General features: G+C 37.7%; 2 protein-coding genes across 3 annotated transcripts; one reads left to right on the top strand and one right to left on the bottom strand.

Moving 5' to 3' along the window:
- The first annotated feature begins 313 nt into the window (after positions 1-313).
- LOC136675715 (putative RNA polymerase II subunit B1 CTD phosphatase rpap2) lies at positions 314-11,808 on the top strand. Of its 2 annotated transcripts, none has more exons than XM_066652434.1 (12): positions 314-429; positions 647-692; positions 1,190-1,304; positions 1,710-1,808; positions 2,259-2,324; positions 2,511-2,599; positions 2,730-2,765; positions 3,187-4,075; positions 4,684-4,775; positions 5,410-5,490; positions 6,643-6,711; positions 11,317-11,808. In XM_066652434.1, exons 1-12 carry the CDS (start codon positions 378-380, stop codon positions 11,459-11,461), a joined length of 1,779 nt encoding a protein of 592 aa, XP_066508531.1. In that variant the 5' UTR covers positions 314-377; the 3' UTR covers positions 11,462-11,808. The 2 variants fall into 2 exon arrangements, with proteins under 2 accessions (XP_066508531.1, XP_066508532.1); XM_066652435.1 differs by lacking the exon at positions 314-429 and adding an exon at positions 461-555.
- Positions 11,809-11,810: 2 nt separating this feature from the next.
- LOC136675718 (zinc finger protein Gfi-1-like) lies at positions 11,811-20,465 on the bottom strand. Its single transcript, XM_066652438.1, has 8 exons — positions 20,432-20,465; positions 19,350-19,518; positions 16,503-16,675; positions 16,064-16,291; positions 15,525-15,859; positions 15,007-15,144; positions 14,562-14,727; positions 11,811-12,499 (listed from the first exon to the last, which is right to left on the bottom strand). Exons 3-8 carry the CDS (start codon positions 16,612-16,614, stop codon positions 12,321-12,323), a joined length of 1,158 nt encoding a protein of 385 aa, XP_066508535.1. The 5' UTR covers positions 16,615-16,675; positions 19,350-19,518; positions 20,432-20,465; the 3' UTR covers positions 11,811-12,320.
- Between the last annotated feature and the right edge of the window lie 64 nt (positions 20,466-20,529).

Genomic DNA, 20,529 nt, shown 5'->3' with positions numbered 1-20,529 from the left:
AAAGTTAACAGATAAGAAAGATAACAGTAAAAACAAAACATAAACAATAGAAATCAAATTAGTCACCATATAGAACTGGCTTGTAACTCAGTCACTCACTCACTCATACATACATACTCTCTCATGCATGATTTGCCTAAAATTCTCCACAAGGTCGTCACTCACGTTTCAGAAAGCACAATAAAGTATGCTTAAAAGAATAATCTATTTTAAATAAAATACTATCACACGTTCCTTCGTCCAAAAGTATCACACTTTTCTATACATGTTTAAAAAAAAAAGTACGTTCTAGAGAATAGTATACTCCCAGTACACTTCTTAGGGGATGAGTTGCGGAATGGGACGCGGTCGGTGCGATTTGTTTTGAAGCAGAAAGCATGGATGCCGGGGAGAGGAAGAAAACTCCCTCCTATAAATCTAAGAAAAAAGGCTAGTTACTGTATTTGTTTATTAAATATTACGACATTTTACTTGAGTAGCAGTATAAACTGAGCCATTTGAACTTGGAGTTGTTCAGCTAGACTACTTACCTCAGCTTTTTCAGACTAAACTCAGGTGACTTGCTGATTTCAGTGTCAGCAGGTCACCTGTACTTTATGTGATGTCTAGTAACTCTGCATTTGATGTATTTTAATGTGTGTTACAGGTGGGAAAGTACCTCAGGTGAGGTCAGCGGCTGAGGAGGCCAAGAGGTCAGACTTCACCTTCACAAACTTGGGTTTTATTAGAGTTATTAATGATTATATAGGAAATGTAGGCAGTTCATATTACTTACTTCTGACGCTATTAATCTATTATTAATTAATATAAAGCCGAATGAAAGGGAGTAATATAAGCTTTATTACTAAGCATATAAAAATAAATAATGACTTTAGCTACACTCAAATATAGTAAATATATTTGTATAAATACCTTTAGAAACGTGTCTAAAACATTTGTACATAAAAGTGTTATCAAACGTATACAGCACTACAGAAATCTTATAAATGCTTGTAACATCAGGAATCTTTAGAATATAAAGGCATTTCTGTGAGAGATGAGGACAGTTCCTAAGACCCAGACTAAGTCTAAAATCAAATTTGGAGATTTTTTGGAGATGATAAGTTTTACTACAATCCCTAACACTTAATTATGCAGAATTCTTGGTGGAATTCCCCTTTAATTGATGTGATTTTTATATATTCTGAAGGAGGGAGGTTTTGAAGGAGGCTCTGAGGGAGAAGTTAGAGCTTGAGCGAAGAGCTTTGCTGGTGGTGGAGAGACTTTTAGATGATGGTGTTACAGAGGACTTTCTGGTTGATTGTGTAAGTGCTACAACTCAATTTATTCACACTCTCCAAGGAAACGTAAATGAGACATGTTTTCCTCTATTAATTCTACATTTGGGATGTACAAAAAGTGATTCAGTGTCATTTGATGTGAGTAGAGAACCAACAACAACACAAATTGTCTTTGTAGCAAATGCACTGAATAGTACCCCCTTTTAGAGAAGTTGCTAAACATGAGTGAGTGAGTGAGAGACTGATGTCTATTAAAGTAACCCAATTCCCTGGTTATGAGTGGTGTCTACAGACATTTACACATGATGTACATGGTGTAATTGCTTCGAAATGAAATATTTTCTGTACTACCATTATTACCCTGATCACTGCAGCAGGTTATTTGTTATACATTTAGTTTCTATACTGAAGTATATTCCTCTGTTTCAGGCTCGACTGATCACACCAGCTAACTATAAAGATGCCGTGGAGGAACGCTCCATAGCTAATATGTGTGGATATCCGGTCTGTCCAAATAAACTGACCAATGTAAGACTCATTTTTCTAATTTAGGATGAGTGAATAGGTTTCAGAATTCTGTTTTGTGTGTATCATTATAGTAGCTCTTGGGAGTCCCACATCACACCACTGGTTTCAGACATCACCTTGTGAATGCAAAGTCACACTGAGCATTATTGTTAGTTTCTCCCAAAAGTATAAGATTTGTGCTCTATATTTTATATATATATATATATATATATATATATATATATATATATATATATATATATATATATACTAAAAATGGGCATGGTAAACATTGTTTAATGTGGTATATAATGGTAAAATCACAAATACTCATAAGGGTTAACATATGACCTAGGGAGGATTTTGAAGATTTTTATTATCATTATTATTATTATTATTATTATTATTACTATTATTAGACAGTGGCTGTGAGTTGCCATTGTGTATAAAAGCTGGTGTTGTGCTTCTCAGGTTCCTACTCAGCAGTATAAAATCTCCACCAAGACCAACAAAGTGTATGACATCACAGAGCGTAAGGTACTGTTTACAGATGAGAAGAAAAACCCCAGAACATTAATGACTCTTAAGGACTATTTGTTGTGAAGCTCTCCCCTTTTAATGTATACAGACACACATTTTTGACTTTAAGTTTGAGTTAACTGAGAGATTCTGCATTGTGAAATTCCAGATATCTGTTAGGGATGTAATATATTTCTGTTGCAGTGTTTTTGTAGTAATTTCTGCTACAAAGCCTCCAAAACGTTTGAGATACAAATTTCAAAGTCACCACTCTGGCTCAGGAAAGAGGAGAGGTAATAGAATTGCCTTGCCCTTTGTTTATTGACTTAATATATACATATATTTATCTTTAATAAATATACACTCACATTGTTATTAATTGCAACATATAATACACTTTTTTCATATTTGTTTCTTATATAGGCCTCCTGATATTAAGCTGTTGAAAAAGGGAGATGGGTATGTAAACACACGTTTTCTGATTAGATCTGTGTGTTTGTGGTAACTGTCAACCTTCCTTTTTTATTTAAAATTTCATTTATAAACATAACTTGAAATCACCAGATGCCCTTTATTTGGGTTTCATGAACAACTGAATGATCCGTTTAGTTGCTATGATGAAAATATTTAAGTAATATTGTAATATGCTGATAATATTTAACCATGGGCTTTACAAAACGAATCGCTCATTTTATATAAATAAAATGAGCGATACGTTTTGTAAAGCCCATGGTTTATTATTTAATTTCAAAATAAAAAGTAAATTATGTAATCAAATAATTATTCATTAAATATTTATGCATTACTCAAAAACATGTAGTATATTTAATAAATTAGACTAACATTCTCAGATCACATTGTCCTTTGTTCCTGTTTTTAGAGGCAGCTCAGGTTTGGAGGTGGAACTGGCAGAAAAACCAGTGAAAGAGTCAGACATTGAGAATCCTGACCCAGAAGGTATGGAACGTCACAGAGACTTGAGTGGTCCCAGTGACAGCAGCGATGTGGAGCAAGACTTTGTGTCCAGTGTAGTCTCCGGAGAGCGTCCGAAAGCTCGGGTTCACTGGGGAAATCTGCCCAAACGAGAAGAGGAGGGACTACACGAAGAACAGAGCTTTGCAAAGGACACGCGAACCGCACATCCAGATTTAGAAAAAGAAAGCTGTGATGAAACCAGCATAATGTCAGAGGCTTGTCCAGAGCCCATTGAGTCACATAGCTTTACAGATCCAGTGGTAGAAGACACTAGGAAACTTCTGGACCAATGTGCTTTGTCAGAAAAAACCTTGTCATTGGTTACACCACATGGTATAAGCACAAATGCTAGTGATGAGGCAAATTTAAACACAAACCCAAACCCAAACATCTCCCATGTTAGTATGAGCAAGAAGAGTGCAGCTGGACTCAAAAACCTACTGAAGAACCACAAAAAAACTACATTTGAAGCTCCGCCAGTCACTCTCAGTCTTTTAGAAGGCCTCAGGGTCACTCTGATGGACTGGAGGACAGAAGACACCATGAGGTTTCTCTGTGGACCTGAGTACACCACAGCACTCTGTGAGAAAGAAGAGGAGGAAGAGGAGCTGGATGAAGACGATCTGGAGGATGTTGAGACCAGTACAGAGACTCATCCTCAGCCCACTGCAGCAGCTCCGGATTATGAAACTCTGAGGAAAGAGACAGAAATTCTGGACCTCCGAGTGCAGGAATTCTACAAAGGAGTGTGTGTCCTGCCTGAGGAGACTGTCCCAGAAGATACAGGCACAAAGGTCAGTGCTGATGTACATGTACATGTTCAGAGCTTTGTAGAAACTCCTTATAATTAGTGAATTCAGTTTCTTTAAAGTGCACCCATTGTGGACTCAGACCTTCAGCTTGTATAATGTAAAGTAGAGCAGCTGCACATGAGCCTAAATGCCCACTAAGAGCTAGAGGTGTATAGAGCTCTCCATCATTGAGTTGTGGAGCAGTGGGACTGAGTGATGGAGCACCATCCAATACCTTTAATCATTCAACATCCTGACCTTGCTGATGCTCTCATGCATGCCATCAAATCCTTGCAGCAATTTTTCAAATGTAAAACCTTCTAGAGAAGTGGATGTTAATATTACAGAAAGAGAGACACACTCCCTGGTAATACCCATCATTTTAGAAGAGAAGTTGGATGAGCAGGTGTTAACAGAGGCTTTCCAATCATTCGCTGGTAAAATATGCTGATTTACTTCTTTATATATTTAGTTATTTATTTGTACTTTGAAAAATGCAGTAACTTAAACAGTCCTGATGGAGGCACTGTAAGAAGACTTTTAATACAGAAACATACCCCAGAATAATGACATCTTACTTATAACTTGTGGTGTGTGTTATTCATCTCCAGGCCGGTGATAAAGACCCTCCTCTTCCTCCAGTGGACTCTCAAGCTCAGCGTCTCATCCAGAAGCGAATAGTTGTGGAGAAGCTCAGCAGAAGGTTCTTACTCATCACATATCTATCACTTTAATACACCCAGTTTGGAAGAAATGGCTTATCAAAATGGGCACATTTTGTTAGCACTCATTTAAGGGAATTGCAAGTCCACTCTCAGTTCTAAAGCGTCCAGACACTAAGAAAACGATAAAGGTATACGTTTAATTGAGGGCCCACAACATTCAACAGCTTAACCTCTCTCAGTCAAACTGCGGTTAGCAGAAGTGCCTTTTAAATGAGGTAAAATACAGAACATCCAGTCAGAAATAAGCTAATTAGTATACATCAAACATGTACAGCCTGTTTTTTATCATGTAAAATGACTTGCAGCTGATTTTGGTCCAAAAATTCACAAAATGTCAGAAGTGGACACCAGTGGAAAAAGTTAAAAAGTAAAATGCATGGGAAATACATAGGGTACAGGCCCTTTAAAGCTTAAGAACATTAATTAAAGGACCCATATCCATAGCCTTATGAATAAGCTAAACTCTAATAAACCTTAGCTTGACATGTTAGTAATTACGGGTTCTACACCAAAACAAAGGCTGTTGTGTTTGTAGGGATTGTTGTTGTACATGGTATATGCACAGTTTCTTTATATTTATTTGAATGTGAATTTTCTGTGCTGTGTTTGCAGTTTGCAAGACATCGTGGGTCCTCTGCGTTTGAGCATGAGCGAGATTATCAACGATATCAACAGCTTGGTCAGAACTTTCAGGTTAGTGACATATTTCAGTGGCTTCTTAAACTTTACGCCTTTCACTTCAGGTAGATGAACTTTTGAGGAGTTATATCTGTTTAAATAAATAAACAGATTGTAAACCATTTATGAACATATAAAAGTGTAGTCTTGTTTTAAAGTGGTACCCAGCTATTTGTTTAGCAATATTTTCCCATAGAAACAAATAAGGTGCAAATTAGTGCTTAACAAAAATAGTTTTTGGCTATATATATTTGGCAACTATAGCAACTAATGCAAGTCCAGTTCCCTACACTTTGGACAGAAACCCTTTGACTCAGTATGCACGCAGAGTAGAAAGCAATAGAATTACCTTTCCATTTGCTTGTTGGTTTGTACTAAAATGAGCTTTTAGTTTTCCAAGATTTCTTGACTTTAAACGCAATAAAGTGTTCGAGATCAAAGTGAGAAACACTGAAGATTTCCTTTACTTCTTTCAGTGAGAGGCCTGTGTATTCCATTGTAAGGTCAGAATGCAGACTTTTTTTTTATCTCAGAAAGCCATCAGAGGGACTTTTTTAGTTGAAATGTGAGATCATATTAATCTTCACATGTCTCAGATTAGTGATTGGTCCTTGAGGTGTTGGGACAGGAAGTTGTGGTTCACACTTTGTAGAGGATTTACGGTGGCTCCGAAGGGCCACTTCACTCTTAGATTGAAGCTATTTCCAGGAATTCAGGTTCTTTTTTGAGGGGTCACTAAATCTGAGCCTCACACAGTGGGACACATTGCTCGAGTAAACAGTGTCTGGGAGCTTTTATTTTAAAGCTACATATCATTTGTTGTGATGTATATCATCACGGTTACCATTATGGAAGCACGTATTTCAAAAAGCAGGATTTCCTTTCAGCCAGATCACTGTGGAGTTAAAACACAAAATCCAAACCAAATTACATTTTATTTATATAACGCTTTTTATATCTGATGTTGTTGCAAATAAGCTTTCAGAATTGGTATCAGAACGGAGAACAAATATGACATGGTAAAATGCCATATTAACACTTGTTTCCATGTAAAAATAGAAATGATAACGTATAGACATTAAAAAATAATAATAATTATATATATATAACACTATAAAAAAAGTATATAAGTGTATTGTTTAACAGTATTTGTTTGATCTTTTACAGATTCACCAATGTAAACATCATCCACAAGCCTCCTGAATGGACACTGATTGCAGTGGTTCTTTTGTCAGTGTAAGTCTCACACTTTCTAACTTAATATACACATAAGTGCTGACCAAAGTAGGCAGAGCAGCAGGTGAACTACACCTGATAAAATGGACACTGAGTCTAGAAATAAGGTGTGTGTGTTTGTGTGTGTGTGTGTGTGTGTGTGTGTGTGTGTGTGTGTGTGTGTGTGTGTTCGAGTTCGCAGTGCAATTTTAAGGACATTTACATTCACAATGAAATTTTACAGTGACATTTTAAGGAATGCTGACCAATCAGAAAAGAGTACATTTACAGATGAGTATATATCAGTCATGAAATCACAGTAGTTGCAACAAATGTTTTAATTCGAAAGACCTTTTCACATTGAGTCTGTTTTTTCAGTCGAGAAAAGGCATGTCAAGTTTTGAAAACTATGGGGATTCAGTTTGGCGTTTAGTTGCAGTGTTTAAAGTAAAGTGATAAATTCATCAGTGTTCAAACTCAATAAGGGGAGAGAAATCAAAAGGAAGAAAAGTGTAGCGTATGGGCCCTTTAATGAAGGACCTCAGTGGACCTCAACCCTCTGTGTGCTGTTTAATGGCTTAGATTATGGCCATGGAGTTGTGTTGTTATCTGATGACTGTCGCTGATAGGGTTTATGGCCGTTTGGTGACTGCTGTGTGACGGCAGTGAAAGTATGCAGTGGACGAGCAGCAGCTGGATGGCAGGACGCCGAAGAAACTGACCGAGGAAATCTGGGAGCATTGTTTTCTCTGCAGGAACACCCAGTCACTAAACCCATTACAGCAGAGTGATTTGTGTGTCTTTGTGTGTGTGGGGGAGACAAAGCAAAAAGCAATTTTCTTTAAAGTTGCATTTTATTCAAAGTATTTGGACTAGCACTGTTCAGTTTCTGTAGTTCTCATTCTGTCAAGGCGTCTTTTTACTTGGTCAGTCACTTTAAATGTCAAGAGGGTTATAAAGGTCTCCAGAAGGGGGATTGTGTTCTGAGCACAGTTCTGGGTCTTAATGAAACCTGTGTTAGCTGCTTTGGTCAAAACCCCATAAGCTCCACAGCCCCTGTCTAAACAGCCCTGTCCAAAATGGCCACTTTCAGTGACTGTTCCTTTAAATGATAATAAGCCACTCTCTTTTCCCACCCTCTTTTTTAGCCATTTTCGCTCTGTTCTCTTTCTACTCCATTCTCGTTTTACTCAGTGCTCTTATTTATCCATGCTCGTGTGTTTAATCTCGTCTTTGTACTCTAACATAAACACAGGTCCAGCGCTGTGATTGGACAGACTCAGACTAGAGGGTGGTGCAATTCTAAAGACTTAACTTTACATCAGAAGCGGAGGAGAATTACAATGGCTTAATTTATCCCATTTTCAGACTTAGGCTGTGCATAGAAAACTGGTTGGTGGTCTTGTTTCACAGTGTGTAGGTTGGTGGAATTCAGATCTCCACATTAATGTGCACAAGAGATTTATTTTAAAACTATTTATCACCTTTTAAGAGCGTTTCCTGTGGAGAACATTTCCTTATTGTCACTTAGAATATCAATATAACATGTCATTAAAGCCAGGCCATTCAAAAGTTTTATACAACTTCATATATATATACAGATGCAGTGCAGGGACACTGCTGGTATGTGTAAATGAATGGGATTATTTAGTGGGTATTTGTAGCAGGGGTGTCTCCGAGCTGCTGTTTGTACTGTGACAGATGGGGTGTGTGTGTATGTGTGTGTGCGCCTCGCAGGAGTTCCGTGCTGCTCCCGTCTGAGTCAATACACTTTTATCTCTGTGTGGATCCGTGATAGAAATGCAACAGCACATGGGAATTACCGCAGCTGACAGTTTCCACCCCCTCTGTCCAAAAAAACAAGACTCTGATTTATCATTTACCCCAGCAGAAAAGTGCTCCTACCCCACTTCTGCTTTAAATACACACACGCACACACACACACACACATGCAAAGACACACACAGCACAAACGGTTTTCACACTTTTTTCTGTTGTTTTTACTGGGTATAGTGCTTTTGCATGCTCCAAAATGTGCTTATTCGCATATGTTAGCTTGACGTGTCAGATTTGCAGAGCTATTTCCTATGTAAGATACAAAAAGTTGCTGAGGCTTTCAGCTTTTCTTTAGCCTGCACTAAGTCTGCTCAGAATTTAGCACTTGTTAATAACATTCACAGTTCTTACATTTGTGTTGTAGTGCACTTTATACCCACTAGGGAACTCGGCTAGTGTAAGGTGCTCCCGTTATTCACACACTTGTGTCTTTATAATCTCCATAGGAATGAATCAAAAGCATGGGAAGTGTTTAGATCCAGATCTAATCATTAAATTAATCTTACATCATCAGTACCTGACATCATTAATGCTTTCATGGCTGAATGCCATCAAATCTTCATAGCAGTGTCCCTACAGTAAGGGTAAAGCCTTAGGGTAAGAGACTGTTAATGCAGCAAAACAAAGCCCTGCATAACCCTTTTTTTTTTCAGAAGAAATAATAGATAAACAAGGGTCCACAAACTTTTGCTCGTATTTTCTAATTTTTTTTCTTTTTATGAAACGAAATCATTTTGCTGAAGAAGGATGTATAAAATAGTTTTTGTAGTATTATTATTATAAGTGATCCCAGACTTCCGAGTTATAGTGTATGCATGTATTACCATTCTACGTCTGATTCCACTTTATCAGAACTAAAGCTTGCACAGTTCCAGTGAGAGATACAAAATTGGTGTTAGTTGCCTGTGAACCAGCATTAAAATAAATATTTGCAGCATTTAGAGAAGGAAAACCACACGAGCGCACGATCAATCTGAATCATTATCTCAGAGACGGAGAAGTGGAGAAAAGTGTCGTGAGAAAAATCTAAAAGCTTCTCGCTCTGCGTCTCAAATCACTTCTGAAACAGCAACGAGGAAGCAGCTGCCTTTAGGCCGTGTCCCAGAATTAAACCTTTCCCTTTAAACAGCCAAACTTTTCAGATGTTAAACACTCACCTTTCACATTTCACTTGCCACTTCATCAGAAACCATTCCATACCCAAACCTAACTATAATTAGGTTGGGGCTGTGTGTCACTGACACTACCTGTTGGGTCTAGAACTACAATTTATGCAACCCTGAATATCAGTCTGTCCCAGTGCATACTGCAGTATACTTGACAAATCTGTGGACTGCTTGTCATGTCTTGGCTGATTTTCAAAGTGTCAGTATGTGAACATATTTAGGGTTTATTAGTGTTATTAGTTTATTAGTGGATATATTATATTTTTGGGAAATGTATATCTTAAAAATGTGCCCTGTACAATATGTTATTTATTCATTCATTATCTGTAACGCTTATCCAGTTCAGGGTCGCGGTGGGTCCAGACCCTACCTGGAATCATTGGGCGCAAGGCGGGAATACACCCTGGAGGGGGCGCCAGTCCTTCACAGGACAACACACACACACACATTCACTCACACCTACAGACACTTTTGCGTCGCCAATCCACCTACCAACATGTGCTTTTGGACTGTGGGAGGAAACCGGAGCACCCGGAGGAAACTCACGCGGACACAGGGAGAACACACCAACTCCTCACAGACAGTCACCCGGAGCGGGAATCGAACCCACAACCTCCAGGTCCCTGGAGCTGTGTGACTGCGACACTACCTGCTGTGCCACCGTGCCGCAATATGTTATTTAGTTTTATAATTTTTACAAGTTTTATAATCTTTCCAGTACCTTAAACTCACCAAATGTAGAGAAACAATGAACTAACATTTTCAAAAACCATTCCACCAGGAGTGTTCAAACTGCTCCACACCACGGTCCACGATGAGGTGAAGTGTTGTGGAAGTAAACAGCTCTTTGTTTCCGATCATGAATTATTTCAGCACTGGTCTCTTAGCCTGATGTTAGCCGTGCAATTAGCCGGATCTGCTTTGTTCAGACGTGATGAATAATGGATAGCGCTGCTGAAACAGTAGAGCATGTGGAAAGCGAGCTGGTCCGTTTTTTTTTTTTTATCCTGAAAGGGAGATGGTGGGATGGATGGATGGATAGATGGTTTATCTACCTCCTGTGTATTGTGGGGTTCTCTTTCAAGTCTGTACCCTGTTCTAGATTTCAGTGTTTACAAAGAGAGCCAGTTTTGTTTCAATAGGCATGACTTATACCATGAAATCTTCAGCTAATCTTAGAGTCCTGAAAAGTCTAAAACTGAAAACTCTAACTAGCCTTGTGAACTCATTTAACCTCATTTAAGGTGGAATAAGTGAAATGGGGCTAAGATTTCCAAATTTGGTGCTATTTAAAAACGAATGGAAAATTTGTAGAAAGCTTTTGTCAAACGTTATCTAGTTCTTTTTCTTATTAATAATGATTTAGTAGCAGTTTATGGTTATGGCTTTTATGGTGCTTGATCTTTTCTGCTCCGTCTGTTCGCTAACAACACAGTGGAGGTGTTTAAGTTGTATTTGTAAGTTGTACTCAATTGTTCTAAAATTATGTCTTACATATAACAGTAAAAAATTTAAAAATTGTTTACGTTTTTTTTATTAAACATGGATATTAAATTTAGAGTAGGGATACTTTTAAAGATCGTCTACCATTGTTCTGATGAAGTTGCCTCTTGTTTGTTTACAGGTTAACAGAAGTGTCTCCATTGTTGAAGGAGTCCATGGACAAGGCATCTTCAGTGGAGTACATCTCTTCTCTGATGAAGGAGCTAAAACTAAAGGATGAAGATCTACAAAGCCTTGTACGTCCCTTTAAACCCAACAGACTTTGAAAAAATGGGCCTTGGTCACACAGAAATAAAGTACATTGCACATCAAACTTTGTTTTTATTTTACATAAGTACCATTTGAAAGCACAGCAGTCTTTTTAAAGTCAGCAAATGTTTCAGGGCAAAGGGTCCATTTTAAATTATTCCTAGAATATGGCACTAAGAATGAGTCAAATTGAATAGTCATTGGTTTGCATTATGCTTATTACTTTATGTCCCTTCATATTTAGCCATGGCTCTAAAATAACAAACATTATGAAACAGATGCTGTTTCAGATTTTAATGGAAACACAGAAAATATTTTGGATAATAATTATTTCTGGAAAAGAATATACTAAAAGAGTGCACATTAGGAACACACCCCAGACAGAGCTCCAGGTCACAGTCACAGGGCATCGACTACTGATGTCATGATTTATTGTGGATCTATTGCAGCTGCACTGTACAGTTATTATACAAACAAAAATTGCTGTGAAATTAAGTTCATGCCAAAACCCTGTAAACACTGTAGCTTATTTTGTACACTTGAATCCAAATGCATTTCATAGAAAAGATTCTTGTTTAAACTTGGAAAGAAACATGTCTCTAATCTCAAATATGTTCAAATAATGACTTACAACAATGGATTTTTAGGAGTTTATTTTTGTATTTGCTCTATTTAAAAACTTTATAATAAGAATATGGATCTGGGAGAAACATGACATTTTCAAACCAAACATAAATAAGATTAAGGTCACAAAGTCTTTCTGAAGTCTCACTGATGACGAGACGTAGGAGAATTTCCTGATATATCTGATATAATTTATCTCCAGATAATTCCTCTAGATCCAGATAGTGTTTTGTGTGTAAAGTGAGCGTGTGTTTATTTGATGCCATGCTGAGCCTCTCTGTGTCTTCTCAGATCCACTTTTCTCTGGAAGCCTTTAGAGCACAGATCACAGCCGAACGGCTTAAAGCCTGTGTGTTTACGGCTGTGTGTGATGAGGTTGGAGCTTTGACTGAACGCTTTTCCACACACCTGGCATTTATGGGGCTTTTCACCTGGAATTACAAGAACAAAACATACTCAGATACACAATGAAATGCAAATAATTTAATAAATACATACTCATAGATGCACTCTAAAGATGATTTATCAGTCAAATTGTTTATCTTGATAGAATGCCTGTGTGGTGATGTTTAAAATAGAAGACATGTCATATGTGAAATCAGTGGTCAGTGACCTGGTTTTTAAACTTTAGCGTTCTTCAGACACCCAGAGGTTCTTATATCACAAACATACAGTACCAATCTCATCAACTTGCAGGCAGGACATATGACCTGCATGTGAGCGGTGGAGGAGTGGGAGGAAGCAGTCGTCCAGCGGCATATTCATAGATCTGTGCAAACTGAATTGAGGTGAAGGTGTAGAATTACATCTAAGACCCTGTTAAGGATTTTTTTGTCTCGTAAATAATGTGTACATCTGTAACTCTCAACAGAGAGGTGTTTTTAGGGGTTTAATTAGTGCCAGCGAGGGGACTTTAATCAACATGTCAGTTGATTGCATTAAACGCTCCTATCTTACCATTTCTGTGAGGTCTAATAATAATGTTTGTGTAGTAAAACAATGTTTTTTGGGTTTTTTGGAAAGTATTTACTTACTACAACAAACATCAGAAACTGAGTTGGATTTGATTATCCAATGATAGGGACATTTTAAATGTGGACCTTCCACAAATTCGTTAGTGGAAGTAACTATATAGTCTTACATAAAAGTAGCAGGAAGTAACTATATAGTCTTTGTCTAATAAACATAACTAATATTTTCTCCAAGAAAATAGTTTATTATTGTTTATATAGAATTAATAAGCTCTAATATATGTCAAAAGCAATGGTGCCATATTCAGCATAGGTGTTCATGTTTAACTGGGTACAAGGCATTGAAAATAAATGTTCTATAACTGAACAGTTTTGATTCTGTCCCATAAATTTATAAAAACATGTGACTACCTCATGAAATGCACTTTCCTACTTGAAATATAGTGTAAGACTGTTACAGTGAAACCTGATAAAGAAGTGAAACTCAAATGATCTCTCCCAGGAGAGTATAAAAGCAACACACTTGTTAAGAACCTGTTGATGTGTTTTTAAGACATTTAAACTTTTATATTCATAAGGAAAATCCCAATGAAACTACCCCACAGTTTACTTTACAAGAATCGGGGACTAAGAAGTTGCTAGCCACTTGAGTAACATGTTTGTGACTTTCATATGGACTCTCTCACATTCTACTATAAAAGTCATGTATTTTACACAAGAAAAACTGAAAAACTACTATTCTGGAGTTGGATCCCTGATTAATGGTGACCTCACAGAAAAGAGAATCAATCAATCGATCAATCTACCCAGCACATATCTGGGTCCCACTTGGGTTGAACATCCACATGGCTCTGGTAGGACTGGTACCAGAGCCAGGGCCTATATCAGATAAATGTGGCTAGCCCAGTTACATCTGGAACCCACATGAACTCATGGGTCTACAGTTAACTGATCATGGTCCCATTATTGAAAAGCACTTTGTTCAGTTGGTTTCTGCAGTGGGCGTTAGTGACTAAATATTTCAGAAAATAATAAAAGAGAAGTTAGCAACACTGCTAGTGAGTAATGTTATGTTAATATCTTGTGTAAGCTGGGAGGTGAGGCCACCTCTGACTCAGTTATTAAACCCTGCTGTCTGTGAGTGGCTTGAAATGTATTTGTGTGAATTAACTTTTTCCAGGACAGGTCTAAATAATTATAAAAGAAACTTATTTATATCAATATTTCAATTTGATTGAGTGCAGTTTGCAAATTAGCAAGAGCTGTCATTTTGATTACAGACTACATTTTTTTACACCGTCTTCAGTATTAAGTGATTAAATGTTGGACCAATTAGACTCAATCAAGGACCTGTGTCCTGTGAAATCACAAATACAACTAAATGGCTCTCCATCATTCTGGTTCAAAACAGAAGCTGGCCAGAGCTCTGGCCCAAATTTTACAGTTCACTGCTCTCCATTTTTCCCACTCTACTACCAACACACGATAAACTCACAAAATGTATTTTGGAGTGTGTTATTACCTGTGTGTATAAACGTGTGTTTCTTCATGTCTGATTTCTGGTGGAACCTCTTGCCGCAGTATGGACAGGCGAACGGCCGAGTGTCAGAGTGGATCAGAACATGTGTGGACAGAGTGGACGATCTCTTAAAGCTTTTCCCACAGATTTTGCAGCTGAAAATCCTCTCCTGTTAAAATGAATAAAATACAAGTTTTAGAATAAAAACACATTTATGTTAAACCCTCAGTGATGGCCCTCCATCTTCCTCAGCAAAATGCAAGCTAGTGCAGTCATGTTTTAACGGACATAACTGAATTAGGCTGTTAATGTTCTCCTGCAAGCATGGTGAGTTGTAGACCTTGCTAACTGTTGCAAATGATGAAGACAAAAAAAAAAAACTAAACTCCAAATTGCATACAATAAATACATTCTTATACATTTAATTGACTACAGAAAGAATTGATACCTGTGAGTGGACAGCTCTGTGTTGTTCCAGACTGACTGCATGTCCGAAGGTTTTTCCACATGTTTCACACGCAAAGGGTCTCAAGCCACTGTGAGACCGGCGCACATGAACCTCCAAACCGTGAGGAGTGGAAAACACCTGCACAACAATTTACCACCAACAGTGAAAATCACCTACACCTCTGTCACATTCCTACTGATTAATCATTCATTTCCTTTTTTATATATATCTTTCCACAATCTAGAGATTTAACTTTCAATATGTACTTTTGCAAATGCAGTAAAAATGTATATGGGATGATTGAATCACCAAGCTAATTATTCAGTTATTAATCACCATTCTTATTATTCAATTAATAATCCCCAGGCTCATTATTCAATTATTAATCTCCATTTACTAATCCTGAGGCAAACAATGATAATAAAAACTTGAAACCTTTAACTAATGGCTGATGTAATCATGGCAAGACTATTCATGGATACCGTATAAAAACGGATTAAATATTTCAAGAGCGTTACCTTCATGCACTTGACACATTTGTAAGAGCCATTCAGCTGAAGTCGAGTGTACAGAAGGTCCGGCTGTGGTTCTGACTCAGTGTAATATCCTCCAGTGCGATTGTCCAGTAGGCCTTGGCTCAGGGTATTGTATTTGTGGCAGTATCCACTCCTGGTGACCTGTTCAGTGGACAGAGCCTCGGTTTTCCTCCCTGAGCTGCTGTAAATGTCCACAGGAACCCGGTGAAAAGGCTGAATGAAGTGTCTGAGTTCAGATCTGGCCCAAGCACATGGACGGTAGGACATATCAAAGGGTTGGATGTCATCTGGCGATGATACAGCACATTCTTCCACATCTGTTCAAAGAAGATTGCCTGTGTTACTTCTAATGCTCTACACGTATCTGCTCTCCATTTCCTCTATACACTCTATTACCAAGCCCAATGCAAAGCATCAGCTACGGCAGTATAAAGCCCCCCAGCACTGGGCTGTGGAGTCATAGAAACATGGAGTGGGAAAGTAAATCTTGGTCTTGACTGACAGGACGTAAATATTTGCACCTGGAGAAGCAGCAGGAGACTCAGGGTCCGAAGGTCGATCACACACACTGTCCCCACAGCTGAGAGATCTCCACGACTCGTCGAGGTCTGAGGGTCGGTCACACACACTCCCTCCACAGCTGAGAGGGGATTGCCGAATGCCATTCTCCGCTGTGTGGACAGCGCTGCCCTCAGGAGAACGCCTGCCTCCATCCTCTTCACACTGGGAGACATTCCCAGCTTGGAGTTCTGCAGATATAACCAGGAGCAGGTCATTTGATAGCTTCTTTAGAGATCTCTATGTGTATTTCTTAGGTCTGTTCAGTCTGAGTAAAATCTGGTATCTCCAAAATGGTAAAATCAGAAGGTATATATATATATACTTGCAATTATATGAGCTTACAAAGGAGCTATGTAGTCCTATGAATCAGCATTTAAAAGGATAGTATTAATACAGTACCTGCGCAGGTGTATGTTAGCAGTGTATGGAGTTGGATGCAATCATCCTCCAGGCTGCGAGGCTGGTGGTAACTATGTGCTCGTTTACTCTTCACCAAAAACGACCTTGGCATGGTGGTCACTCCCAGGGTCAAATGTCACAAACCAGAGGCCTTTGAGAGCTGGGTTTATGGTCTGGGGAGATTGAAATAAATCAATAAATCGTTAAAATAATAACAATAAAAAAAAAACGTGGGATGGTAAGAAGCAGAAAATGTAACCAGCTGCTAAGATTCAACTTTGGAGGTGAACGTTCTTTGGACTAAAAGCATGTCTCCTGAAAATAAAGATAGCTGTGATAAAGAATAAGATGTGAATAAAAGGTAGATATCTTTTATACAGTAAATAAACACTGATCCATGGATCCAAGGAAGAACAACGGGTGGACCAGCAAAAGTGTCATTGGTGCCCAATGTTTTTTCATGCGTGTGGAAGTGACAGGGTCAGCATGGGCACTAGGCCTCATACGCAGCAAGCGGTTATGTACTGTGTTCTGAAACATATCACTGGTTTCACTAGTTGTTCTTCCATTGGACCAGTTTTGTTTAGTGCTAACCGCTGCATACTGAGAACACCCCACAAGACCTGCTGTTCTGGAGACACTGGCCAAAACATTATAATCATCACAGTTTGGCAGTAATCAAAGTGGCTCAGATCCTTTCGTTCACCCATTTCTCCAGTTTCTAATATTGACATCAAGAACCGACCTGTTAGTAGTTTCTCACTAAAGTGTATGAGTTAAGGCTGTAGACATTTCATAAAGCATGCAGTTTGAATGTAAAAGGACTGCGTGATTTAATACACCAGCTCCATCGAACCTGAAGCCCTGGGTTTCATTAGTATCCAGACAGATGTGGATCTGGTGAAGGCTGAAATAAAAGTCCCCTGAGCTCACACTGGTTTGTAGTTTCTGTCTAGTAACTTATCCCAGAGAAAGAGTATCGCCTTCACATCAATGATGCAGACACACGTCCAACACTGCACGCAACAGCCTGCGAGCGAAGCTGTCCAGATAATTGTTTCTCATTGTACGCAGGTCAAGAAAAAATATGTGCTTTTAACAGCATTAATACACATCAAAAACCTACATTAAATGAACAATAAATACTAATGATCATAATTATCATAAATGTCGTACTGTACAAAATATTTCTAGTTTTAGAAAATGTGTGACTCCTTATAATCGCACAAGGCCTGGTGTCGCAGCAAAATTCTCCCTATTAGATATACAGTGTCATTTAAAAAAATAAATAAACAAAACATCCTGTTTCAGAGCTGATCACATCCACGGCTGTGGATGTGGATGTTTCCACTGCCACAACAACAACTCAGGAGTGTGGATCTGAAAGGACATGGAGCTGCTCGCAATTACAAAAGTGAAAAGTCACAAAGGAAGAATCAAACTAAGAATCTGTTGGTATTTCTCAGAAGAGTTCATTGACTGTTGGCATTTCTCAAAACAGACGTCAACATCAATGAATAGTTTTACAGAAAATTGACTTCCAGAAAATTCCAATCAACTGTTTGATTTGAAATCAGATACATGAGATGTATAAATAATTTAAAAGCCAGAGATTCAGTTAAATAACATATACATAACTGTGTATAATGTTTATGAGGTTGGCCTAATGAGGTGGTTTTAACCAGACCTCCATAAAATCATTGCCTCCGAGCTCAAGGTCTGACAGAGAGACAGAATGGATTTGAATCAATGTGGGAAAAAGTGGAGGACAGCAGCTGTGAAGTGGGGCTTACACAGTAGCTCAGAAAACACACTGTAAACTCTACATGGTTCAGTTCACAGACTCTAGAATGGACCTGCAATGTTTTGGAATAGTATAAAATACAGTGAGTAGAGATGTTAGCATGATAAAAACACTGTAATTACTAAATCTGTAAAATAATGCACAGCAAGAGTGAAGATTTAAAAGTAAGTCATGAATTACATATAAAAAAAATGCTGTTACATATTGTACACGTGAAAAAATAAACACAGTAATATAAATAATATAATAATATAGCCGCGTTTGGAGTAATATATTCAGTATAAATAATCATTTTAGTATGACATTAAGGTATAAATAAAACAATGTAGTACAAGTACAGATAAACACAGTAGTACTACTTTCAGTATAGATATAAAACACTATAATACTGCATTAACATTTTATACAATACTATTTTATAAATAAAATAACATTTTAGGAGTAATTTCTGAAAGAGTAAAACACAGTAAGAGTAACATCTGAAAGTACAAAACTCTAAGTATTAATTACATGTGAATAAAACATGGTTTACACGTTTACATTTTTACGGAAAGAACACTTTATGAATGATTTCTGAAAGAATAAAACAGTCATTGTGAAGCTGCAAGAATAAAACTCTGCACTACTGAATATTTTATTATTATTACTTTTACTAATAGTAAAAGTAATAGCAGCCAATAAACACCTTTTACTGAAGCTGGAGACTTTGCCGAAGAGCTGCTTTTAAAGACATCTGTCTAAATGCAACAAAGTATAAGAATCCTTCAAAGCCTTGAATTCTACCTGTTTCATGCCAAAATATTTGACCTCTCTTTGACATTCAAATACATCGCTTGTAAAAGGCAGACACAAGAATTACAAACTACAGACCCAGTGTCAGTGATCTCTCTCTCACTCTCTCTGTCAAACGACATCACAAACTTCAGATCAAACAAAAACAGTAAATAAATAAGTGGATCAAATCCCAAAGTAGTGGAAGAAGCCACTGTTAACACAGAAGTTTAATCACATAAGAAAAGTTTTATGAAGTATAGTGTACAGACCTGTTGCTCTCTCTCTCTCTGTGCTCTGCCTCAGTGCCGCTCACTCTGAAAGTGTAACAGCAGTGAAGCCGCTCTCTTTAAATAACAGCGTCCACTTCCTGCAGGTGAACAGCAGCCCCCCTCAGAGTGGAGCAGGACAAACCAGGACATCACACAGGTAAACCCTGACCTAGAGCACCCAGCGGATCATTAACAGTATAAAAATATGACTTTCATACTCTAACGTAAAGAAAATATTTTCATAAACTTAGTCTTTGGTCCGAGAACATGTGTGGACCATATTCCAGAGACATTGTCTTTAAAAGGGCAATCATTCATTTTCACCAATGAAAAAAGCACATAAAATGAATGAAAACTATTACTGATTAATGACCTTACAATTTTCTATAAAGTGCAGCTCACCAGAAATAAAGAACCAAACTGCTTTATTATTATTATTATTATTATTATTATTTTGTCAGTCAATAAACCAGTTTATGCTCCTAACAGTGGGTACCCCACATGGGGCAGCCATATTAAAAGACAAAACAAAACAACTGTACAGCATCTCTAATATGTCCAGGTCACTAGGTGTCAGTATTATGGCAGTTTCACAATGTGAATCAAAAGGAGAAAATGATCGCTAACATTAATTCAGCTTTGTTCTTGTTTAATTTTTTAAAAATATATTTATAATTAATCATATATTCTCAACACAGTGAAATAAATCTTAATATCTGTCAAAAAACATGATGATACACTTTTGTTATTATTCTGATACTATACACTATTTATTTGAAGGCCCCACACCCCACCCACCCCATGTAAATGCAGTGTTTCACTTTGTTAGCGTGTGGTTAAGTGTTGTTAGATACATATGGTGTATAGTCTTTGTTAGCATGTGTGTTTATTTTTGTTTATTCCTTGTTTAGTGTGTGTGTTGGTGTTTAGCCTTGTTTCTGCGCATGTTTGTGTGTGTGAGCGAGGGGGGGGGGGTGTTTAGTGTTTTTGGCTTGTATGTTGTGTTTTGTTAGCATGTTGTTAGCATGTGTGTACATTTAAGCCACTTTAAAAGCATTTAGCTTGAAAATAAGTCTACTCACCCTGAACATAGAGCTACAAGCTTAATTGGTGATTAATTGATGATTTGAGGGGATCTCAAAGATTTACTGTAACATTTCGTATGGTATAAATATTATAT

Source organism: Hoplias malabaricus, chromosome X1 (genome assembly GCF_029633855.1).
Source record: "Hoplias malabaricus isolate fHopMal1 chromosome X1, fHopMal1.hap1, whole genome shotgun sequence".
Classification (NCBI taxonomy): Eukaryota; Metazoa; Chordata; class Actinopteri; order Characiformes; family Erythrinidae; genus Hoplias; species Hoplias malabaricus.
Note: the sequence above shows the minus strand (reverse complement) of the source record. Positions and strands in the feature narration are given on the sequence as shown.